Source organism: Urocampus carinirostris, chromosome 11 (genome assembly GCF_059441175.1).
Source record: "Urocampus carinirostris isolate Australia breed hairy pipefish chromosome 11, RoL_Ucar_1.0, whole genome shotgun sequence".
Classification (NCBI taxonomy): Eukaryota; Metazoa; Chordata; class Actinopteri; order Syngnathiformes; family Syngnathidae; genus Urocampus; species Urocampus carinirostris.
The window spans coordinates 13,145,202-13,170,962 of NC_142359.1; the positions used below are offsets into that span (position 1 = coordinate 13,145,202).

The 25,761-nt window shown below is 40.0% G+C and overlaps 3 protein-coding genes across 6 annotated transcripts in view; 2 read left to right on the forward strand and 1 right to left on the reverse strand.

The window, feature by feature from the left end:
• The first annotated feature begins 1,796 nt into the window (after positions 1-1,796).
• Positions 1,797-14,038, forward strand: nagk (N-acetylglucosamine kinase). 2 transcript variants are annotated; one of them, XM_088348700.1, is made up of 10 exons: positions 1,797-1,916; positions 2,849-2,933; positions 2,993-3,091; positions 3,162-3,303; positions 4,413-4,523; positions 5,353-5,465; positions 8,627-8,714; positions 10,401-10,498; positions 12,512-12,590; positions 12,669-14,038. In XM_088348700.1, exons 1-10 carry the CDS (start codon positions 1,888-1,890, stop codon positions 12,869-12,871), a joined length of 1,047 nt encoding a protein of 348 aa, XP_088204826.1. In that variant the 5' UTR covers positions 1,797-1,887; the 3' UTR covers positions 12,872-14,038. The 2 variants fall into 2 exon arrangements, with proteins under 2 accessions (XP_088204826.1, XP_088204827.1); XM_088348701.1 differs by lacking the exon at positions 4,413-4,523.
• Positions 13,738-25,486, reverse strand: paip2b (poly(A) binding protein interacting protein 2B). 2 transcript variants are annotated; one of them, XM_088348703.1, is made up of 4 exons: positions 25,299-25,486; positions 18,951-19,117; positions 16,601-16,783; positions 13,738-15,092 (listed from the first exon to the last, which is right to left on the reverse strand). In XM_088348703.1, exons 1-4 carry the CDS (start codon positions 25,303-25,305, stop codon positions 15,036-15,038), a joined length of 414 nt encoding a protein of 137 aa, XP_088204829.1. In that variant the 5' UTR covers positions 25,306-25,486; the 3' UTR covers positions 13,738-15,035. The 2 variants fall into 2 exon arrangements, with proteins under 2 accessions (XP_088204829.1, XP_088204828.1); XM_088348702.1 differs by lacking the exon at positions 25,299-25,486 and adding an exon at positions 21,936-22,099.
• The window catches only part of hspa12b (heat shock protein family A (Hsp70) member 12B), a 39,299-nt gene continuing 36,618 nt past the window's right edge, over positions 23,081-25,761 (forward strand). Inside the window, exon 1 of one of the 2 annotated variants that reach the window (XM_088348699.1) lies at positions 23,081-23,096. The gene's annotated coding sequence lies outside the window, so the exon portion shown is untranslated. Of the gene's footprint in view, positions 23,097-24,841; positions 25,604-25,761 lie in introns of those variants that run through there. The other variant, XM_088348697.1, reaches the window with a different exon arrangement.

A 25,761-nucleotide genomic window follows, 5' to 3' on the forward strand; every position in this document is an offset into this window, starting at 1 on the left:
TTCTGTTATACTAGATTCGAAGCAATGTAGGCGACAAATTTACTGTCCCGTGCGTTCTTGAGGGTAAGCGAGAATCTGATATTTGCCTTATATGTGTTAAAGATCTATTATAATATAATAAGAAACAAAAATTACCTTGTGAAGCTGTTGATGCTATGTCCCGAGTCTCCAGGGATTGTTAGCCAGGAGTCAGGGTACCAGAGACGAATGTTAATTTCTATGCACGTTTCACATCAATGACATCAATGATGACGAAATTGTTACTTACAATGATTATAATACAGTAGGATAGAAGAATAGGATATGACAGTATATAATGTTCATTTCAGTGCGTGTTTCAGTGGAAATAAATTATATTCTATTCTACCGTATTGTAAGCATTATGAGTGACAGATTTATTGTCAGTGTAACATGTGAAATGCACAACGAAGTTAGCATTCATCTCTGGTACCATGACTTAAGAAAGTGAGATAACGAGATAAGACGCCTATTCATATGTCATCTATATCTCTGGTAGTCCAGTGGTAAGAGCTTAGCACAATGAAATTAACATTCATCTCTGGTACCATGACTAAAGAGAGTGAGATAATAAGATAAGACACCTTTTCATATGTCAACTATATCATTGGTAGTCCAGTGGTAAGAGCTCAGTACTCTGCTGCGGTATTCTACATAGCCAATCGTGCTGCGAGTAAATAGGCGCCAGTGTTGTGTTCGTTAGGTTCAATATTGCTTAATAAGGTGAATTATAATCATTGATGAGGGAAAGCAATTAGCTGAGGTTGCCAAGTATTCAAATTTTATTTGCAGTATTTAATGAGGGAATACACTTATGAGGCACAAGGTGTCATGACATATCTTTTACTTTAGAGGTTCGACACTCCATATCCGCTTCTGCACTCGCGCTTGACACACTTTCCTCCTCTCCCACATCCTCACTCTTGCGTAACCGTCTACTTTTCTTAGTCATCGTGCACTTAACACATTCGCCTTGTTATCCACGTTAAGGTGTTCATGCATTCATTCATTTTAACGCTACAAAGTGAGATCGTGTTTATTTAAGCTTTATTTTGATTTGATCGATTGAAGCAAAGTTGCAAGGGAATTCGCCCAACCTGGCAGAGAAACCATAATCATTTTTAATGGGCTGCAGATGCTTCGTATTGGTTCTAAAAGCTTGTTGCTTGTTTCCCAAAAACAAGCAATGTCAACCCTATTCGTATCACTTTTTTATCACATTTAGACGAGTAAAAGTGGTCAGATGAGCTAAAGTGAAAAAAAATACTCTTGAAACAAATTATATCCACCTTGATGCATGTTTTTAAAATATATGTATTGCTTCCAGGTGCTGCTGTGTTTGAGCATTTATTGATAACTGAAATCTATCTTAACTAGTATACCAGGCGCACAGCGTGGACGTTGATTTTGTCCGCACAATGCTGCCATCTATCGATAGCTCGGGAGCATCGCAGAGAAGCGGGTAGTGATGGGAATTCCAGCTCTTTTTTGAGAAAAGAATTTTTCGGCTCGGCTCACTAAAAAGGATCGGCTCCCAACCAGATTGTTTTTGTTGATTTAATCCGTGTATTATCAATTATTTTGTCACTCTATGTACAATAAGATAATCTTTTTTTTAATGTAAAACATATAGCAAAAAAAGACTCGAATAGAAAACATGAAAAAATAAAAAGAAAGAAAAATGGTAGGGAAAAACGAAACAAAAGAAGAAAAACAAATAATTTCATTAAATTGCCTATATTGATGTGACGAGATTAGACATGGCACTCCAGGGTAAACAAGCTAAGAAATGCAGTAAAAAGCAAGGAGTCGCGGTCCATAAAGCCTTTTCGTTCACAAACAAACATCACTAGAAGCAGGAAGTGGACTATGGCGACTGTGTTCGGCGGCGTAGAAGGGTGAGATTTTAAATGAACGCTTTTCTAAATATATTTCCAGCAGTTTTTTGTGTCAATTTTCAAATACAAGACACAAAGAAATGTCTTTATTTTACTTCCTTTTTAATCATACAACAAACTAAACACACCAACGACAAAAACTTTTCAGTGTTTGGGAATATCTACAATGGTCAAGTAGTCATTATTTGAAGTCTTTATTTTTCGGAAGTAATTTCCTTCGTTCTCCGACATTTCCCCCCCCAATCCTCCATTAATTGGGTCTCCTGTATCTTATTTAGAATGTCGTCATCTCCGTTACAAATATTTCTGAAATACTTTAGACTCACGAAATAGAGCACCTTGTATGTATTCCGTAGCCCATAATTTTCTTTAAAACATACCATTATTTGTCCCAGTAATATATCCATCCATCCATCCATTATCTGCACCGCTTATCCTCAGTAGGGTCTCGGGGGTACTGGAGCCCATCCCAGCTATCTTTGGGCAGTGGGCAGGGGACACCCTGAACTGGTTGCCAGCCAATCGCAGGGCACACAGAGACAGGAAATTCGCTCGCTCATTCACACCTAGGGACAATTTGGACCATCCAATTCACCTAACATGCATGTTTTTGGAATGTGGGAGGAAACCGGAGTGCCCGGAGGAAACCCACACAAGCATGGGGAGAACATGCAAACTCCACACAGGAAGTTCGATCTCATGAACTGTGCCGCACACGCGCTGACCACTGCGCCGCCGTGCTGCCCCCAGTAATATAACAAAGCCATAATATATGAATGTGATAGCCGTGTACCTTCTCGTATGCTTTTCAGCATGGTTGCTGAACCTCTCCGCCAAAAAAAATCACAGACATGTATTTGACACCGTAGTCATTTTGACAGTGTAAAAGCATCTTCTGAGAAGTGCCTTGTCTGTAATTCTTGCGTCCGTAGTGGAGGGACCCACTCCAAAGTGGTTCTGGTAGCAGATGATGGAAGAATTCTTGCAGAGACTGAAGGTCCCTCCACCAATCACTGGGTGAGTTTGAGTTGTCTTTATTCATTTGTTCTTTGGTAACACTATTTGTATATGTACAGCTGGTGGGGGTGGACAAGTGTATTGAAACCATCAACCAAATGGTCGAAAGAGCCAAGGTGGAGGCTGGACTTGATCCAAGCATGCCGCTCCGTTCACTAGTCAGTTTCTGTTTTCCCAAACAGAGAATCGTGATATTTGTTTCACTTTCGTTTTACAATATGTTCGCAGGGCATGTCTCTGAGTGGGGGCGAGCAGAAGGATGCCAACGACAAACTGATTGCTCACATAAAAGGCTTGTTTCCTAACCTTAGTCAACATTATTTTATCACTACTGATGCTATTGGTGCCATGGCCACTGCTAGTGATCGTGGTAAGTAAGACCTTCTCTTCTCTTGGATGATTTGAGTCTTTCAGGCTTTGCTTTTTGTATCATAAATGTTACAGCTTGATGGGGTCTAAAGCGAGTGTCAAACTCATTTTAACTCGGGGCTACACGTTAGAACAAACATTCTCTCGGTGGACGGACTAGCAGATGAGAGAGAGAGAAAAGAGAGATAGAGAGAGCCCAGAGAAGAAGAGAGAGGGATAAAAGAGAGTAAGAGGGAGATAAAATAGAGTTAGAGAGAGCCCAGAGAAGAAGAGAGAGAGAGAGAGATAAAAGAAAGTTAGAGAGAGCCCAGAGAAGAAGAGAAAGAGAGAGAGCGAGAGAAAAAAGGGAGATCCCAGAGAAGAGGAGAGAGAGAGAGAGAAAAGAGAGATAGAGCCCAGAAAAGAAGAGAGAGAAAAGAAAGATAGAGAGCCCATAGAAGGAGAGAGAGAGAGAAAAGAGAGATAAAGAGAGCCCAGAGAAGGAGAGAGAGAGATAAGAGAGTTAGAGAGAGCCTAGAGAAAGAGAGAGAGAGAGAGAGAGAGAGCGAGAAAAGAAAATAAGAGAGAGCCCAGAGAAGAAGAAGAGAGAGCAAGGGGGGAGATGGTGGAAGAGACAGAGGGGCAGGGGAGAGAGAGGGGGCTGGGGGAGAGAGAGGGGCGAGGAGAGGGGGGGATGAAAGAGAAAGAAAGAAATCCAAACAGAAATAGAGAGAAAAGAGAAGGGTAGAAAGAGAGAATGGAAAAGCAAGAGAGAAAAAGAGAGAGAAGTAAAAAAGGAAGAGAGAGAAAAAGAAGGTAAAAATACACACAGAGCGAAAGAGACAGAGGAACAAAGAAAGAGGAAAAAGAGAGACAAAGAGAGATGGATTGAGAGAAAAAGGGACAAAGAGAGAGGGAGAGAACAAAATACAAGTACAGCGTTTGTGAGAGGCACCTTGCTTTGGCAACATCAAGTGGACATATTTCAACCTGCAGCTCGTTTTTGTCTCGCGCTTCGCTTAGTGTTGTCTCGCGGGCCTGATTCAATCCCTTAGCTGGCCTGATCCGGCCCGTAGACACCCCTGGTCTACAGGGTATGATTGGATTGTAAAGGTTGGTCTTTTTTACCAGGTGGCGTGGTCTTGATATCAGGGACAGGCTCCAACTGCAAATTAGTAAATCCAGACGGATCCCAGATTGGCTGTGGGGGCTGGGGTCACATGATGGGTGATGAAGGATCTGGTAAGAAGGTCACTTTTATTACAAATGGGGGTAGAGAAAAAGAGATGGAAAGAGTGATAGAGCAAAAGAGAAGCAAAAATGATCAAGACAGAAAAAGAAAGACAAAGAAAGAAAGAGAAATGAAAATTAAGAGAATGAAATGAAATGATCTGCATTTATATAGCGCTTTTCAAGTCAATGACTTCCCAAAGCGCTTTACATTGTGCTTCACATTTCCCAATAGCGGCCGTGATCTGTGCAGCCATGTAAGGCGCTAACCTGCTTATTGGGGGTATTGGGGGTTCAGTGTCTTACCCAAGGACACTTCGACATGAAACACGGACAAGCCGGGACTCGAACTGGGATCCCTTAATCCTAAAACGATCGCTCTACCTCCTGAGCTACTGCCGCCCCAGAAAGAAATAGAAGGAGAAATAAAGGGAGAAAATGTGCGGTCCCTTCTCAAGGTTTCTTCATTTTCCTCATGTTGAGGTTTTTGAGTTTTTCCTTGCCCTCATGTAGGTTTTGGATCAGGGATGGTGTAATAATAGTCTGTAGTTTGCAATAATCTGTGGTCTGTGCAGCCCTTTGAGGCTCCTTGTGATTAAGGGCGTCACAAATAAACAGGACTTAACTTAACTTGACTAAAAAAATGTATTGTATTCATGCTTTTACTCTATTGGAGTGTTTCATAAATGTTTTTGAGCCCCAAAAAGTATTACATTCAGAAATCTCGATAAATGTCAATTGGTAAGCCGTGATCAAGGAAATATGAATACAATAACTTCACGTGATGTTGAATGTTGAGAACTGTATGCCATGAAAGTGACTCTTAACATTTTATTCGCAGCATTTTGGATAGCTCATTTGGCGGTGAAGACGGTGTTTGATGCCAGAGACAAACTTGCCACACCTCCTCATGATGTAACCTATGTGAGAAGAGCCATGGAGGAGTATTTTGAGGTGAGGTATGCTCAAAAGAAGCCAAACACAGTTGTCATAATATAAATGACTGTAAATTCCGCACAACCGGCAACTACTTTTATGCTACATTTTAAACCAGTGGTCTCCAATGTGGTGCCCCCGGAGGACAGTTGAGGTGTTCTGAAAATAGCTCACCAGTGCTAGGTTATTGTGATTTTTCAGTAAAAGTATTTTTGTTATCGGTTGAATGACTCTTTTCAACCATATTTTTAATAATTAACCTGGTAATACCATAGTTAAAATGTAGTAATTACATGATAAGTTATTATTTTAGAAATTCAAATAGATAAATTCCAGTTCATGGGCGTAGCCTAGATGGTAAGGCGCCCGCTTTGAGACTGGGAGGTCGGTGGTTCGCGCCCCGGCCGAGTCATTCCTAAGACTTAAAAAGTGGTCGGCGGCGCCCTCTGTTGGCTGCGGCTGCATCGGCTCGCTACAACGGGTCAGGTGCAATCGACATTTCGTTCTGTGTACATTGTTACACAGAATGACAATACAAGGAAATTCTTATTATTATTATTATCATTATTATTCATGGACAAAGAAAATGTATTCAAGTGTTGTTTGATTTGAAGCAATTAAGAGGGTAAAATGAAAATATATTCGTGTATTAAATAAATGTGTTCATTTGCCATTTTATTGATTTATTTTCACAGGAAATACAACAAACGGAATTCCTGTTTCTGGGATTTTTAAAGCAAAGAGCAAAAAATGTGCTGTTTTTTAAACCAATTATCTGGCTAGCATTTTAGCCAGCTAGCTTTTTTTTCTAGCTGTTTAGGAAGCTATGTAGCTAGCTGTTTACATTTTTTTTGCCTGCTATCGAGCTAACATTTTAGCTTTTAGCTTGCTATCAAGCTAAATTTTGGGCTCCTTTCTCGCTAGCTATCGAGCTTTGTTTTACCTTTCTATCTGGCTAATAAATCTGTTTACTCTTTTAACTAGCTAGCTTTTTAGCTTCGTAGCTGGACTATCTTCTCACCTTTTCAGCAATTTAGCAAGCTATCTAGCTAGCTTTTTAGATTTTTTTTGCATGTTATCTAACTAGTGATTTACCTTTTTCGCTATTTAGCTCAATGTTGGCCTCCTTTTTAGCTAGCTAACTTTGTTCTTAGCTTTCTATCTGGCTATTTAAATGTATTTTTACTCTTTTAGCTAGCTTTTTTACCTGTTTACCAATCTAGCTAACCATCAAGCTACTTTTTAAGCTTTTTAGAAAGCTATGTAGCTAGCTTTTCATCTTTTCTTTTGCCTGCAATCTAGCTAACGTTTTACCTTTTTTGCTAGTTATCAAGCTAAATGGTGGCCTCCTTTTGTGGAGTAGTTCTCAGTTTGAAAAAGGTTAGAGACCCCTGTTTTAAACACTGCAGCTTTAAATACGGTGCTGCTTATTCACAAAAGAAAACGAGGACGTGTTCTTTTCCACAACGCATGCGCTTTAAATGCAAAACATTGCAGTGACGTCTGGGAACATTTATGACTCCCTCTGAGAGAATTAAGTTCATGTTTTTGCCAACATTATTCATTTAGTTCATAAAACGGGAGGTTGGACAGTACTTTATCTAATATTTACATCAAACTCACAGTATGTCACCCCTTCACTAAGATATTTTTGGAGTAGTCGTGGAACTGAGAAAGCGTGTTGATAAGAGAGTACTCGTTGGTTTGGACACATGGAGAGGATGGATGAGGAGCGAATGTTGAAGAGGCTCTACAGAGCAGAAGTCAATAGAAGGAGACCAAGAGGAAGGCCGCGATTGACGTGGATGGATGGTGTCATGAGTGCACTGCAGGAAAGAGGTCTAAATATAATGGAAGCTAGAGCTCTTGTTGGTGATAGAAAGGAATGGAGAGGTGTTGTAAAAGGATACTAGGATTGTGGACTTGTCTTAAGGATGGGCTGGGCACCCGTATGATGCGGCAGGGGTAAACCAGTGAAAGCTGTCGGGCCCTGCTGTTGAACAAAAGAGTGTGTTGTGTCACCCTGACCCGAGTGACATGGCCGCTTTCTGGTGTCCCGTTTCATCTGGAGGGACGAAAGCATGACCAACTTGGGTGCAGAGGTGCTTAACTTGTTTTGGTGTTTGGGCATTTGGGTTGGCCATGGTCCAAAAAATTTTGTGTGTTTTTTTTGTTGTTATTTATTTCCCTTTTATTTTCTTTGTTAGTGTATGTGTGTGTCTTGCTGTCAGCCACCCCTCTTGAGGGATATGACCAAGGTAGATAGATAGAAAACTAAGATGTCAAGTCTTCAATTTATACATCGGAATCGAACAGCAGTTGAAGTTATCTATTAAAAACGCGACACTTCTCTTTCAGTATTATGGGCGGCAATATCAGGTCACCGAAGTTTCCTTTAATTGACAAGGAATGATAACAAGCGAATGCAATTTCGTCCAATACTGTGCTAACCAACAATGACAACAACACAAAAATGCATGTCTGAGTTGCAATCTGGCACTATTCTTCACAGTACGGTTGGCACTCTCCTCTAGAAATATAGGGCGCACGTTCTACACAAAGCAGCACTCATTTGCATTTTCTTTTGGCACAGTTGTAAATATGTGCTTGGCTTTGTAACCGCCATTTTGAATGGTCACATGATCCGAAACACATGACGTAAACAGCACAGAGTAGAACCAGAAAATCGCAGCTGAAAATGGCGTCACCTGTGTAGGGGTTAACCCTTATTTGTTTTGTGAAACCAAATACGTCGACAAGAAAATTCCCCACTCGGTTTGCGGCAGGTGTGCGCCGGGCTTTAAAAGCAAGAAATTTACATGATTTCATTCATTTTTATGCTTTTTAAGCATCTTAAAATCCAGTGTGGCATGTACAAATACAAAATTAAGTTTTGAGCCTGTGGATTTTATTCAGGTGCACTCTGAAAGGGGTATTACCACATGTGTGGTCCCTTCTCAAGGTTTTTTTTTTTAATTTTCCTCATGTTGAGGTTTTTGAGTTTTTCCTTGCTCTCATGTTGGTTTCAGATCAGGATATGGTGTAATAATAGTCTGAAATAATAGTCTGTGCAATAACCTGTGCAGCCCCAACTCTTTGTGATTAGGGGCTATACAAATAAAAATGACTTGACTTGTAGTCTTGATTTGACTTTAAAAATGATTAGGGATTCTTCGTAGGTGTCCAACCTGATGGGTATGCTGCCGCACCTCTACAGAAACTTCCAGAAGTCACACTTTGCTGGTTTCTGCCTCAAGCTGGCGAAAGGTAGGCAATATGATACAGTGGTACCTCCTTATTTGAGCTTATTTAAACACGCGAATTTCAGTATACAGACGCTCCCCTACTGACGACCATTCAACTTCTACAAAACGGTAGATACGAACATTTTGTCCGAGTTAGATTGGGTATTGTGTGCACCTTTTTCCGAATAGAGGATAGTACTGTAGTGCTTCTTTACGACGCGTTGCGCTGTGAGAGGTCACCCAGCATTCACCACAGAGAAGAAATCCGGCTTTCACTTCCTGGTTCGTGTGTAATCAAAACAATGCGTACTGTATCTCTAGCACGCTAATAACTTTGACGTTTTTATTGTTTACTATCTCATGCATCCATTCAATATGGTTGCTGCAAAGCCTTTTGAAACGTAAGTGGAATAAGAAAGCTTGATGCGGTTGAAAAATGGTCGGAACGCTTTTTTTCGGCCACGGAGGAGGACCGCTGGAAGCGCAAGTCCCAAAAGTAAGTTAAACCTCACTTTATTTATCTTTTTAGAGCATATTATTTGTGAAATGTTTATTCTTTAGTACAAAACAATTCAGATTACTTATACAAGCCTTAAACATTCAAAATAGCAACTAACATATCATTAAATAGCAATTACGAATACAGTATTTACCAAGCGCTGAAAGACGATACAAATAATCTTGACTTGACTTGTCATTGTAGATGTATGAATATTTTACATTTCCTTTGTTTTCCCTCTTTTAAGTCATTCATAGTAATGCATTATAAATTGTAATATCTAGATTAAACAACAAAAACAACCTGAAGAGCCGAGCCAAAAAAGCTTGTTCCCTCAAAAGAGTCGGAATTCCCATCTCTTCAACAGACCATTCCCTTCCTTGAGGATAAAAGTAAACTCCGGTCAAAGACGTGTTTCGTATTTAAAGCGCATTCACCAAGTCGAGGTTTTTCTCATTATCCCCACACACTTAAGGAAATTGTCAACCAAGCGACAAAAATATCTAACATGTTTTATACACCAGAAGCAAAATGATGATCGCCAGTGGTGTCTCGCGCGGTTGGCGCTAGGTGTGCGCGGGGCTTTAAGAACACAACGCGGCAGCAAGACAGACCTGAGAGAATACCGTGACAATATTAGCAATCTACAATGACCTTGTCCTCTGAAACCAGTGACTGAGACCATCTGGAATAGAGCGTAAAATGGGCGAGAAAAGATATCTGTGTTGTTTTTTTGTTGTTGTTGTTTTTTTCATTTCACATATGCAACGTGTTATATGGCATACACAACTTTAAATGATCAAAAAGTGTTTGAAACACACACGAAATGTAAAAGTATGCGATCTCCTACACTCGAAGCGCTTTGGGAAGTCTTCATTGACTTGAAAAGCGCTATATAAATGCAGATCATTTTATTTCCCAACCCTCCGCCCCATCCTGTCCTCTGCACAACATGCACACATTTGTTACGACTCCCTTAACATGGTAATACTCATTATAAACTCGCATTTGATTTTGTTAATAAAATCTTATTTATCTTGTAAATGAGTTTTATTTGTTTAATTACTATTTGAATGTGTTTTTAGTTATCTAGTGCGAGAAAATTCACTTGTTACAAGAGGAATTCCACTACGAGCACGATCCTGGAACGAATTGAGCTCATATGAAGAGGTATCACTGTAAACATTTATAATCGGTTGTGTTCCCAAGGTGCACAAGCTGGAGACGCTCTTTGTCAGTACGTGTTCTCCCAAGCTGGAAGAGTCCTAGCCTATCACGTGCGCGCCGTCCTACCTGCAGCACAGGAGGTGACGTACACACGCATATTTCATTGCAGTTCATAAGATTTCCTTTATTAATACTGTATTTATTTGTGTGTAATGCACAACTAAAAATGAGTATAACCTTTTGTTTCACTTTTTTTTGCCAGTTGGACGCAATGGGTATTGCACCTGGGTCGCGGCAGTGAACGGGCTAAATCTTAACCACTGGACCACCAGTGATGTACATGACACTTGAAAAGGCATCAGACTTCATCTAATCATCACACTATTTTTACTTACAGTACCAGATACAAATGCAGGGTGTTTCAAAACTTGTGGGCACATTTTAACATTGAATATCAGGGAAACGATTAAAGGGATAGTGTGTGTGATATGTAGTACTTTCTAGTGGTTTGAAAAAAAAATCCATAGGTTGAGCTATTTGTATTTCTTTTTCACAGTGAAATCCACACTTAGGTCGCTGCCTCGTTTGTCTAGCGTCCAGGCACCACACTGTGCTCTGTGGCACTGGACCTCGCACGCACCAGACAACATATTGCCATATAGTGGTCAAATAGTACACACTGGGGCTTCAAGGATGTAAAAACATATCTGGTAAATTCCGAAAGCTTATAATCTCATTTTTTACATGCCATGATGAAAGATGATTAAAATGAACTCCATTGGTCACACAACACCAATCAAGTGGCCAAACACGTCTCAGCATTGCATTGTCAATGGTTGCAACAGCTTGTTATTTGTGCCTTACACTCATCCGTGTCTCTTAGAATGGGAGGCAAACAGACCAATCATTTCACAAATCCCCACAAAAAGAAAACCCATGGTGTGACATTCGGCGATCTGAGTGGCCATTTTTCAGCCCAGATTGTCCAATCCATCTGTCAGGCAGTGTTGTGTTCAGATACTTTCTAACCTTTTGGCTTTAGTGTGGGGGTGCCACATCCTGTTGAAAAATTAAGTCACCAGACTTTTTCACTCAATGTATCCATTAACTAGTTTTCCAGTATGTTGAGGTACATCTCACCATTGACTGTTGCGCTTTCTAAGAAGTATGGTCCGACAGCTTTCTTCGACATGGTAAAAAAAACAGTAAAGCATGAATAACAGAAGCTGTTGCAGTTGTTGACAACGTAAGGCTGGGATGTGTTTGGCAAGAATTTGATTATCTGCTTGATGTGTGACCAGTGATGTTCACATTGAAATTTACATGTAAAAATTGAGCTTTCTGAATGGGTGGTTAGCGCGCAGCCCCACAGTGCCGATGTTCAGGGTTCAAGTCCAGCTACCGCAGCCTCACCGTGTGGAGTTTGCATGTTCTCCCCGTGCCTGCGTGGGTTTCCTCCGGGCACTCCCGTTTCTTCCCACATTCCCAAAAACATGCATGTCAGGTCCAAATTGTCCTTAGGTGTGTAAAAGTTGACAGGTATGCGATCTCCGACACTCCTCCTCCCAACTTCCCGCCCTATCCTGTCCACTGCACCACACGCACACATTTATTACAGTAACTCCCTCAACATGGTAATGCTCATGATAAACTTGTTTCATTTTGTATTATTTTGTTTGTAATATCTTATTTATCTAATTGATGTGTTGTCCGTCTCTGTGTGCCCCTGCAACTGGCTGGCAACCAGTTCAGGGTGTCCCCTGCCCACTGCCTGAAGATAACTAGGATGGGCTCCAACACCCCTGTGACCCTACTGAGGATAAGCAGTGAAGATAATGGATGGATGTTTCCTCATCAGTTTCCGAGACATTCAATGGCAACCTTTCAAGACTTCTGGAAAAATTAGATAAAGTCTAATGCCTTTTGGTATTAAATCTGTTGTCAAGGGATAAAGATTCAGCTTTCTCACCACTACAACCCGGGTTCGATTCCCGTTGCTATCAATGTCTTGTGATTATTGGCCAGCAATATACATCAACTGATTAATAATTGCACAAATACAATAAAACCTAGAGTATAAATGGCATTCAAACTTTTTTTGTAAAGAAAATTGCGCGTTATACACAAATTAATACGGTACCTCCCTTTCTTAGGCTCTACTGAATGGTGACCTTGGTTTGCCCATATTGTGCGTGGGATCAGTGTGGAAGAGCTGGGAGCTCCTGAAACCGAGTCAGAATAAAACATCAATTTTGCTCTGTGAGCCATCTCAACAGGTTCTAAAGCTGCCCTCTTGATGTGTCTTCGCAGGCTTCGTTGAGGTGCTGGATGAGGAACGGTTGTCTAAAGAGTTCAAGAACCGTTTCAATGGTTACAGCCTCCTGTCATTGAAACAGTCTTCAGCTCTTGGAGGCGCAAGTCTGGGAGCTCAGAGCTTGGGGGCTGTTCTTAAGATGGACTATGCAGCCAATGTCGACATCTTTTACCGGCACGCCTGCAATCGTAAGCAGTGAAATTGTAATATTGTCCATTTTGGCCAGAAGAATATGTCCTGATCTTTCAACTGAAGTATTTGTGTTCCGGGTGGGACGAGGAATCACCTCTGGCCGTATTCTATAAAACCGTGTGAAAGTAAATCCTTCAGAAGAGTGACTCATTTAGGATTATTTTACAAATAACTCTTCAAAATGATCAAAATGGGGTAAGATTGGGCCTTTAAAAATCCAGCCCTTTCCGATCGAGCTATTGAAGCCCAATTAGGCTCGGGCCCAACCAACTAACTTCATTTTCACTACTGAGTAATAGTAACCCCAAAATGTCATTTTATTTGTAAGGGTTTGGGTAACGAAATCTAAGGTAAACGGTGTATAAACGTTTTCATCCTTTATATCAAAATCTTAAGGCTGTCCGTTAATGGTTTGAAAATTGGACAATAAACCACAGCAGCAGTACATCCTTAAAAATCTAGCAGGCGATTTTATAGGCTAACATGTGGCTACACTTTGATTTCCACACCCTTTAGGGCTGATCGGTTCTTTGTAACCTTGAAGATTCAACAGAAAGCTCGGAGAGCTTAAGGGACTGAATTTTCTTATCTGAGAGTTCTTCTCCCGTCCTTGCAAGTTTAAAAAGCCATTGATCGCTTCTCGCATTGTTTTAAGTGTCTACTAAAGTTCAAGCTTAACACAGTATAGGGGGTTTTCTCAGTCATTTTTAGCATCTACACATTTTAGTATAACATTTCTTTATATTTTTATAAGTCAACGAGAGACCAGAGCTTAACATGTTACATTTATTGTCAAGTGGTTTAGTAATGCTGTATCTGAATTCAATTTTTACCAACAAAACATCTCCATGCGATAAAGAAACAACAAACCCGTTTGCCTTTTAATATCTTTATTCATTATTTTTATTGAAATTAATACTCTGTGTGTCTTTGGACCTCTTTTCTTTAACGGTTTCTGTCAGCTAGAAACAAAATCATCGAAAATGATTTCATGTTGCACAACCCACCGAGCAGACATTCCTATCAGCTTCGCCGGGGGTGCCACACCACCAGAAAGTTCTGCTTTGACCCGAACATAATAAGCTGAATATGGACAGTTGTCAAAAGTGAAATGTTTTTACTCATTAACGGACTTTTTTTTAAAGTATGAAAATAAACAAAGAAATGGACCTGATTGGACATTGTGACCTATGCATTTTTCTTCTTCCTATGACTTACAACATATCGGGCTCCTGAGAAGAACTTCCTTACTTAAAGACAGCCAAAGTTACACAAGAGGACATGCAGTCCACCACATAACGGAGTTTAGAATGATGCTCTCTTTATTACAAGGCTGAGTGGACACCCCAGGTTACTTCACCAAGTAGAGAAAAAAAAACCCTTCTGCCCCCGAAAAATGAGTAGGACAAAAGCAAACTGGAGGAGAGAATATCGAGAACCTGACGAGAGTGTGGACACTTGTCGGGATGCTGAACAAATAAGCAAAATTGCTTATCCTCACCAAATTATGTGATTTGCCACATGGTATTTGGTTTGGATCAGCACAATTACATACATGAGTGTCATCCCACAAAATTTGTAGGCCCTGTAACCTCATATGGGAAGTCACGGGCATGAACGGATCGGCCTCTGATAGCTTAACAGAGCAGCGAGACATCCACTTCCCCCCAAAAAGTACAATGGTTTTTAAACATTTAACCTCTTATCCCCAATTTGATGAAGCACAAAATATGCGAGGGCAACTTTCAAGTTTATTTTTTACACTTTTTTCTGGTGATTCAATTTCTGACATCACTCAGCGGTAGCTGCCTCTGTTGCCGGGGGACTGCAGTGGGGGGCCCCGTGCTCTGTGAAGCCATGATGGTTTTTTTAGTGCAGAAATGCACTTGCGCCCACTATTGGGCTGGACATGTGATAACATCGCACCCCCAAAATGTCACTGTTTACAAGAAACAAAACAGGAAAAAAAGGAAAGGGGAAAAAAAATGAAGAAAAATCCCCCCACCCCCCAACTGGGCCTAAACACACTGTGGAGCTTCAAATGTGTGAGTGCGTGCATGTAGGAGATCATCAGTGTGCTCACTCATGGTCGTAAGAGTCTCTGAGAACTTGGGAGAAGTGTTGTGTTTGTGTGCACATGTGTGAAAGCTCCATGGGGGTGAGGGGGACTCCTAGTATTTCTTCCCAGGGACGAACTCCTTTGCTTCGGGGTTCAGCATACTCTTCCTCTGCAAAGAAGAATGGGGAAAAAATATATTTAATTGCAGGTTATACTGGCATGAAAGTGTGCCTTAGCTGGAGGTCTTTTTGGAGGCTTACGATTAAATTTTGATTATTCTAAAATGACAAGCAAACTGGCCCAGTCGGATGATATAGAATGGGATTTGGCTGCTTGGGGTGGTCAAGAACTGCATTACCCAATTTTGCCGCCCTGGGTGCATTAGAGACTCCACAAAGTCAGATATTTACTGATTTTTGGGTATTTATTGAGGGTGCCTTGAGACAAAACCTACCAAAAGACACTCACAGAGGCCCAACATACAACAGTGTTAATTTTCATGAGAACCGGTTAAGCATTTTCCGAGCCTCTAAGTCACATACAAATACACCCAAATCGGGATTTATAAAGTATATGAGATTAGATTTAGACAGATTAGATTGAAGTCATCCCCCCCTCGATTTTTGTTTCCTTTATATACTTGCTATGGTTTATCAACAGTGCATTTGTATAGAAAAAAAAAAAGGTAAACATTTTAATTTCGACTGCAGTTTAACTCAAGGAACCTAATGAAAGTGGCAAAAATAGCATACAAACTAGGGCTGCAACTATTGATTATATGAATAAATCAATAAATCGGTAGATTTTTATTAATCGATGAATCACATTAAGACGCATTTTACATTTGACCGTTTAGGACGTAGAGAATAATAGTGCATAAAACACCAGAATATTTGATAATAACAAAAAAATCGATGTGTTTTTCGAAAAGCCTAATTATAAAAAAAATACATACAAGTGTATGCTATACACCTGCAAATATATAAGATACTTTTTTTTCATAAAAACTGTCTCAAGGAGCCCTACGCCAAACCAAAGAGCTTTTACAAATTTGTCGCCAGATCAAAAAAATGCAGTCTGCTGTATCTAAGTGGTACTAGAAGCATGTCTGTCAACGTCTGTCAACGTCAAAACGAATTTCAATTTACTATGCATTTAATCAACGTGCTGAGTGTGCTGCACAGATCCAACAACGAATCTATAATATATTTCCTTGCTAATGCTTTTAATTATTGATTCTAATCTATTTTATCGATTAATTGGTGCTGCCCAAACACACATTTAAATGATTTAACTGTTTATTTATTTTTATTTTTTATGAAAATGATTACCTGAATATGGAAACTTTACTGTTAGATTTTTCTTTAAACTTTTCAGGACCTATTTTATTTATTTTTTGTATTTAACATATTGCCTTAAACCGCATGTCCGTGGCTTTTGAGGTGAAACCACATCAGAATGGGTTTCCTCATCGTTCTCCGGTTGATCAATGGTCATCAGAAACTACAGTTACAGTGGGTGTCTTGAGAGTGGCTCCTGGCTTTGAAAACGTTCATTGGATTTATTTAAAACTTCAAGCTATGGATACTCTTTTTCTCTAGTGCTTCTCTCAGCGTCGTCTCCCGGGCTACATAAAAACGATGACTTTTACGCCTAACCACCCTATTCGATTCTCACCGCCAGTTCCTCCAGATTGTTGTGGTGTTCGTTGACAGAGAGGCCGTTGAGTTGCTGCTGCAGTTGTTCCACGCCCTGATTGTTGAGATCACGCGACGGGATGAACCAGTGCTGGTCTTCTTCCTCCATCATCTCCTGGAAGCAGCGGTCTAGGAAATCTTGCTCCAGCAACTCCTCTTCCACCTGCATCAGAACGAGTCAGTGGATATTTGTATTTTTAATTATGAATAGAGCCATCAGCGTTAAAGCTGCCCAACATTTGAAGGAAAGCACGTTTAGAGTACTGTATAATCATATTTTCTGCACTATAAAGGTGAACCAGCTTGACACCCCCCCCCCCAAAAAAAATAGTATTTGGTAATATATATTTTTATATAAGGCGCACTGGACTATTAGGCGCATGGATTTAAAACTACTGTATGGTCTAGGGTAGCACCAACAACTGCCAAATTTGCACATACCACTGATCACATACATACACATTATTTATGTATATATATATATATATATATATATATATATATATATATAATTTCATCAAAATGAATGCAATGAGAATCGAACCCTGGTCACGGCAGTGTGCGCCAGATCCCATCCACTAAACCCCAGGGGACACAAACGACACATGAAGGGCATTCGGTTCAACCAAACTATTTTTTAGCCATGAAAAATCTCTCACCTTCAAAAAAGATTCACCGGGTGATCTACGTGAACTGTATAGATCAGAGGACAAAATGTTTTGAGGTGGGGAGGGGAAGATTTGTGGGTTTTCCCAGAATTAATCGGGCATTTTTTGAGGTGCTTCTGAATTAAAATCGGTTTAGTTAGCGCGAGCAGGAGTACTGTATTTATTCATGTTCAACGCGCATTCCATTTTACCCTATTATCACACTACTTTTGTTCATAGTGCCAGGGATGAAGGTTAGAGAAGGAAAGAAAAAGTTGTCCTGAAAGATATAAACAAACAAAAAAAAGCACAAAAAGGAAAACTTTGTGGTGTATCTGATTTGTGAAACTGACTTTGAAGGACATTAAACAAGTACTATTTATGTGAGATAGTATTGTATTCATCTTTGTCAATAATTGATTAGAATCATCCTGCATTTATTCAAAACGCTTAAAGAGTCAAAATAAATTATGCAGATTTTTTTTTTTCATAAAAAAATAAATAAAAAAGAGGTGCGCTTTATACACAAGTTAATACTGTATTTCATCCACACCCTTCTCACCTTTTTAAACGCTGACCCGTTTTCATGCCCTATTTTATGTCACGGTGCCAAATTGTTAGTTATTATTGGGCTGGCCATGAAAATATTGTCGAACTTTAAACCAGTCAGTGATACAGCTGACTTTCAAAGTCTTTACAAAATGCATGATATGCTTAACTGGATGACGATAAAGACATAGTGGGTAGTAATTCAGTCGTTCTGAAGTGAATGAAGAAAACTGCATCGTGGAAAGTAATTTGGTTAGCCAAAAAGTATATATATATATATATAAAAAAAAAACACATTACTGCACGTATTTAAAACACTTGCAATGCTGAGTTTGAGCTGAGAACGTGAACTAACATTCTCACTAACATATCTGGCACCATGACTAAAAACAGTGTGATAATGAGTTAAGAACTAACTCCTTTTCATGTGTCCTCAGTATACCTAGTGGTCTATGAAAACTGGCTATCTCCATAAAACGTCACGAAATTGTGAATATGCTCAATTGCTGTTGAGATTGTCGAGAAAAAATGTTCAAACCTCACATTGTTTATTTGCTAAAAACCAAATAAACCAAACCAAGAAGTATTTAATTGCTGTTAAAAGTGTCGCTAAAAACTCATTGTTGGGATATGATATAATGAAATTGTGTGTATAATTGCTGTTAAAAATGTCGAAAAAAATTGTTAAAACGTCATATTGTCAGATAAAACGAAATTGTGAATATGCTTTATTGCTGTTAAGATTGTCGAGAAAAATTGTTCAAACCTCGCATTGTTTATTTGCTGTTAATAGTGTCAACAAAATTGTTCAAACCAAACCAAAACCGATATCTAGATTTGATTCGTTTAATTCAAACGTATGCAATAATGAACACCTATCTAGGTCCCTAGCGGCCTGATGGTTAGAAATCCGTGCCGTTACCATCGCTATCACGTTCGATCCCCGTTTCCACAATCACTCTGCAAATGTGGTAAGCGATGCTATTTATCGGCCAATCAATAAATTCAAAAACATGGTAACACATTCTCGATTCATCTATAAGGCACGCCTTCAAATTTCTGGCTAATTTGTTGTCTTTGGGTGCGCCTTATAGTCCAGAAAAACCGGTAACTTGACATGGTCGGGACACAAACCTGTCTGTTATATTCTTCCTCATTCTCCATCCACATGTATTCAGCAAACGGGTTGGAGTCGTTGCTGTCACCTGCGTGCCCGTTAGCCACCGGTTCTTTGCCCTCCTTCCCTGGCGGACCTCCACCGGGTGTTTTGGCTACTTCAGGACCGCTCATTTCAGCTGGCTCTGCACCAGAGGACAGGGTCGCAAAGTCAAGGTCGTGAAATGAAGCTTGGAACCATCATTTTGGATGCTACGGTGCGTGGTCATATTGTATTTCCTTTAGAGAAGTGGTCTCAACTGGTCATACTTAAGGAACCCACCAACCCAAAATAAAGAAAAAAAAAAAACTTATCAAATATATTAATTTGAAGGATTGTGCAGTTTAAACCGGAGGTAGGAAAATATATTCTCATTTTTTATAAAACTAAATGACCAGCAAAACCAAAACCCCTTCAAGTAATAATACTCCCTTTAATACCCAATTAGCTGCATTTAGTATTATTTGACCAGTAGATGTTGCTGTACTGTGTAGTCCAACTGAAAACAAGTGTTACAAAGCACAAGAAAGAATACAATCTACGGAGACTCAAAGTGACCAAACCGCAACATTTTTCTTGCCCAGCCTTTCACAAGGTTTTTTTTTGTGGGTACCCTTAGCAGCAAGATGGCGGACAAGCATGTCAGCTCCATCTAGGCCGGGGCTAAGCAACAAGCGCCTCTGGAGCCACATGCATCTGAGTGTGTGGCACCATTTCAAAAATGATTGATAATGGAAAACAATACGGTTTCTGTAGGAGTTCAAAGATGACACGAACATTCTTAAAAATTTCCAATAAAGTGTGTCTTGCCTTTCTTAAGGCTCATTTATAGTTTTTTTGCAGCACGAAACTTTTTTTTTTTTTTTTGCGGATATGGCTCTTTCGGCATTTTGGATTGCCAAGCCCTGATCTAGGTGAACCACATGTTACATAAAATATAAATATTTTTATAAATAATTATTTAAAGAGGATATTCACGTTGATAGATCCTGTATTTTTGCATTCGTGCAACTGTTAAAATATACAGGGATCAGAATCCGCCCTGCTTTATTCCTGGACCCTGGCTATTTCAGCTGAAAATGAAAATCTCCATTCTGATCACTGAATATACCGGTTAACGCATTTCATGCTATACATTGTAATCTTTTATGTCCATTGTTTGTGAACATATATGTTGTGTTAAGAAAGGATTGTTTGTTATCAAAGATTGTAAAATGTAGTGTAGGTTACTGTAATTTGTCAGTTATGGTGAAAGCACTCTCTGGACCCGTTTTCAGGGTTCCTACAGATTACGCCAAATTACATTCGAGATTTAAGACTTTTTTAATGCCTTTTAAAATCAAATTTAAGACCAAGTCGACAAAAAAATAAAACAATTGCAACAAAAACATATATTGTCCCTCCTACACATTACCTGGCACAGCTTTTAGCCCCTAAATAATGTTTTACTTTCCCATGGTCCGTAGTAAACGTCTCTGATACCAGTTGCTAGGTGTATTGTGGGTAGACCTATGACATGCATCTGCTCTGAAAGGCCCAACTGAAACCACATCACTGTTTTGATAGTTCTATTGTGGTCACACTATGTTGCCATGAAGGGGGAAAAGAGTGAATTATTAAAACAGACAAATGGCAAATAATACTTTTTTTTTCAAACCAATCTTATTAGTGTGTTAAAATTTTTAAGACTTCTGAAATTTGGATTTTAGACATTTTAACGCTAATAAAGGCCTGGTTTTCTGAAGACTAAGCCTTGAGAATAAGGAGCCGCAAAAACATTTTAACCTCTCGCCGGCTTCTTAAAACGATGTGGCGGGCCACATGTAGCTTAGAAGGAACTGTTGGTACTCAGCTGCATCATTATCAGTAGTTTTGTTGCTTTCTCTATGATAAACAAGATTACTTCAATAATAGTCTGTGTAGCCTTTGTCTTTAAGGGCTATGTAAATAAATATGACTTGACTTTAGTCAATCCAACCGGCCAGAGAAAGTCTGGATCCAGACCCAGAGCCAAATTCAGTTTGACATCCTTGCACTTTTAGGCCCTGGCCCATCAGTTTCCACAAAAGAGTAGATATGTCTTATCAACAGTTTGCTGTGTAACGAGGTGGCAAGGTACATTTCTCGAGTTGTTTATCTCTGCCTAAAATATATCAAGACAAACAGAACACGTCGATCTGCATACACTAGTTTGCAAAAAAAAACGTGCACTTGTGTCAACAACGGTCTGTTTACCTTGCAAATCAACGTGTACTAAAACGATCGGACGCTGCATTCAAAATGCTGCATCTCGGGGCCGAAGTCTGCATTCGTGCAATAATGATGTACAAGACGAGCCGAAATAAAAGTCGCTCAACACATTGGAAATCGAGGTCACGGTGGTGTCGGGAGGTGGGTGTTGAGTTCAATTGGTGCATAACAGACGCCTTCGTCGCGCATATTAGCATCCAAGTCTTCATAACGGGTTATGTAACGCGGACGTCGTCGTGGCTTTCTGCCTGCTAGCAGATGTACAAGGCTAACGGGGCTAATGCAGGTGCTTGCCCGGGCCTACCTGCAAAGTTGCTTCAGGGATTGCACAGCCTTCTTCTGCGCTAATAGGCTCATTGCAAGTAGCCGCTAAGGTGTACGGGGCTGTCAACGAGCAGGCCTCAAGACGGCCGCCGTCCGATCAACAAACAAAAGGCTCGGTTGAAATGACAGCGTGTGGCTACTCAAATGCACGCATCGCTATCCATCTAAAGTCACCGAAACCTCGAAGCAATCGCAGCCCAAACCCGATCGCTGCGCTAGGCAAACAATAGGCGAGAGGTCCGATAGGTGTTAGCACGATGCTAACGGCATGGCAGCATCATCGAGGCAGGTCAACAAAAACAAGGCAGCGCTACGGGTTCGTGTTTACACGAACCAAAAAAAGACAATCAAAAGCACGTAGTTTCGACATTTTAAAGTCGGTAGGTTACCTGGCATCGTGCTTTTTAAGTGCGATTCCAAGCTTGACGTGCCAAACGTCGGTTGTGTGACTGAGCGTTGAGAGTTGCTTCCGTCCGGATTTCAGTGCGGCAAAGCAATGGTGCGCTTGTTAGCTAAATCTTGTTAGCCGCCTTGCTAGCGAGAGTGATGGTTATCACGTGATCTGTATCGAGTTTGACGCGCTTTGTGAAAATGGATACTATTTACGCTTTATTTTGTATTTCTTTTGTGCCTTTATACTACTACAACTAAATTGAGTGGCGATTCTTCTTTTAGTATTTGACTAACTTTCTTCTGTCCTACCAAAAAGCAAAATATTTACCCAGACGTGTCAACCTTAGCCAATTGCTCCCTTCATTAATGGTTGCAATTCCTCTTATCGGGCGGCAATAAACCTTACACAAAGCAAGATGGATTTATTATGTAGAATAAAAACAAAGCTAATTTGTGTACAAAAGTTTGTTTTTCCTTAACCAAATAAACAACACAAACAGCATCGCTCTTAGTTCTTATAGACCCCTTCCCATAGGATGAGCGTGCATCATTGACCCAAAACAGCGGAGTGGCAGTACGAGTTTGAACGGAGGAAGAGAAGATTTGTATGTTGAGTCGTGTTTTTTGAGTCACAATTTTTTTAAAAAAATACATGTCCAGCTGTTGTGTATAGATAGATAGATAGATAGATAGATAGATAGATAGATAGATAGATAGATAGATAGATAGATAGATAGATACTTTATTCATCCCCGCAGGGAAGTTCACACTTCCAGCAGCATCCCTGCGCTGGAGAACAAAACAATAATAAAGAAAAAAGAATACAATACACAAATACCCAATGTGACGTGTTAATACCCAATGTAGCGTGTTATATAGAGTATCTAGATAGTGCTATACGGAATACACACTGCAATAAAAATGCGATAATGTGCAATGTGGGGGGTGTGGTTTAATGTGGGCCTTTACTCCGCCAGGTGGAGTATTTTAAGTGCAGAGATCGCTATTTTAAGGAACATAATTCTTTTCAACTCCCAGAGGAAACAGGACTTTTCAAAAGCACCATAGGAGCCTGTGGATGCAAGCCTTTACAAAAACCGACTGGACCGAAGGCATCATCAGGCATATCCGTGTTTACGGAGCCCATTTAACACCAGGTAATTTATCATGGCCATCTTGTTTGGATTTACTTGAATGCCGAATGCTCTAATAAGTTGTAAGGATGATAAGGTCGGTGGTTCGCGCCCCGGCCGAGTCATTCCTAAGACTTAAAAAGTGGTCGGCGGCTCCCTATGTTGGCTGCGGCTGCATCGGCTCGCTACAACGGGTCAGGTGCAATCGACATTTCGTTCTGTGTACATTGTTACACAGAATGACAATACAAGGAAATTATTATTATTATTATTATTATTATTATTATTATTATAAGGGTCAGGAAAATGCTAAATGTTCCATACCTATGCTTATTATATATATAGTATGCACGTTTGCTACTACTAGTGCTAGCTAGTAGACCTTTTACAATAGTAATCTATCCATCCATTATCTGCACGGCTTATCCTCAGTAGGGTCGCGGGGGTGCTGGAGCCCATCCCAGGTATCTTCGGGCAGTGGGCAGAACACACCCTGAATTGCTTGCCAGCCAGTCGCAGTCACACCTAGGGACAGACAATTCGCTCGCTCATTCACACCTAGGGACAATTTTGGAGCGGCCAATTAACCTGACATGCATGTTTTTGGAATGTGGGAGTAAACCGGAGTGCCCGGAGGAAACACACTCAAGCACGGGGTGAACATGCAAACTCCACACAGGAGGTTCGATCTCATGACCTCGTGTCGCACACGCGCTAACCACTGTGCCGTTGTGCTTCCCATAATAGTAATTACAATAATAATTTTCTTAACATTATCGATATTTTATACTGTATACAAGATATATTTAATAATAATACATTAGTATATTAAGTATTTTTATTGATTTATGGTCATTATCTTTATCCTTATTGATCCCACCAACACCAACGATGTATTTAAGATGGGTGCAAGCCAAGAAAAATAATCTAATGTTTGATTTATGCATTCACTAAGTTACTGTAAATATAAACTGGTCATCTCATTTGGCTGCTATAAACTGACATCAATTCCGCTCTTCTGCCTCAACAATGCTTGGCTACGTCACACTTGTTTACAAACAAGGAAAGGGGTCAATTATAGATTGTAATTCTCTTTCTTGGCGATAATAAACCTTACATACACAACGCAGCACCTATTTACTCACAGCAAGAATAACTAAGTAGAATAAAGACATAATTTCTGTAAGCATGTTGATTTACCAAATAAACAACACTAAGAATTATTTTAGCATCTCTCAAGTTTTTTCCCCACTTGCAGTAAATATAGTGTTACCTATTAGAATTCACCTTTATTATCAATCTACGACGACGTTGTCGTCTGACACCAGTGACCGAGACGATCTGCTTGGTAGCCGAAATGGGCAGGACGACATTGGTCTTTAAAAAAAAATCTCCGTACTAAAAATATACGGCGTAAACAATTTGAAATGATCGAAAAACGTATAAAATACGGGGGAATGTTGATATTTATAATTTACGAGGGTGTCGAGTATATCTTGAATGCAGCATGTGAGCCAACATGCTTTTTCTTCGCGGTGCGTTTGCGTTCCGTTCTAAAGTACTTGAACGCTCATTTAAACACTGTAAAGTAAATCCTTGACGCTTTATAGGGGACCTGCTATAAAAAAGTTAGTGTTTATGTGTATCATCGATTATTTTTTTGAAAAACTAAAAATGTGTCGAAACCGGAACCCCGTTGTGTGACGTAACGCTAATCTGCTCCTGTGATGCTTATTTTTGTAGTGGATTTATACGGCGAGAACGTGCACTAATTCTTGTCTTTGAGTGCACTGATTTTTCATCATCATTATCTTGATTTTTCATACGACCAACCATTTTTTAAATGAGAACGTTTTTAACAAGACAGACGCCTGTGCCCCATGGTTGACTAAAATTCCGAGGTAGCCTGAAGGCGGCATTACACACACCAAAAACAAATGCTTGCGTGGCTTCGTAAACCCTCAGCAGTGCTTCAAAACCTCTGCAATCACATTTGATTTTATATCAGAATAAACAATACAGATGCAAAAACTAATACTATTTCACAAAAGTCGGGTTTGCGGGTGACAGCCACGCGTGCACATGCGGGGCGAGAGCGAGATTGTGAAAGGAATTCCAATGCAGTCATAAGAAGGGAGTACTAATTGTACAGTATATTAATTATATCTCACTATTTTTGTGGCAAAGTTCTTAATGACTTCTCACAAGAAGACAAAGCAGACTTACCGAACATTTTGGGCTTAAGACGTGAAGCAAATCCAATAGAACAAACGATCGTCTCTGCTCCTGTATGCCACACCGTGTTAAAGTTCAATGTTTTTCAAAATACTCATGTATTTTTTGACAGTTTTCTGGCCTTAAAGCGAAAAAGGACAGTTTAGTTTTCAAGGGAAGGCGAGTCTTGTGTGGTGTCCCGTTTGTTCAGCAGGAATTTTCGTTCATTGGTCAGTAAAGACGTCAATCAACTTGAAGGCGCAAAACAATTGGTCACTATCTTCTACAGGTTCCTCCCCTTGCTCCATTCACTCACGGTAAGTAAACAAAAATACCTCTTATACTTGTGCTATTTTTAATCAATGCAGTTCGTAAATTATTGACCACGTGAATATTTTACTAGTAGTTGTTGCCCTACTTTGCAACACTGCTTTACAGTTTTGTTTTAGTGATTATATACATGACAACCTCAGCC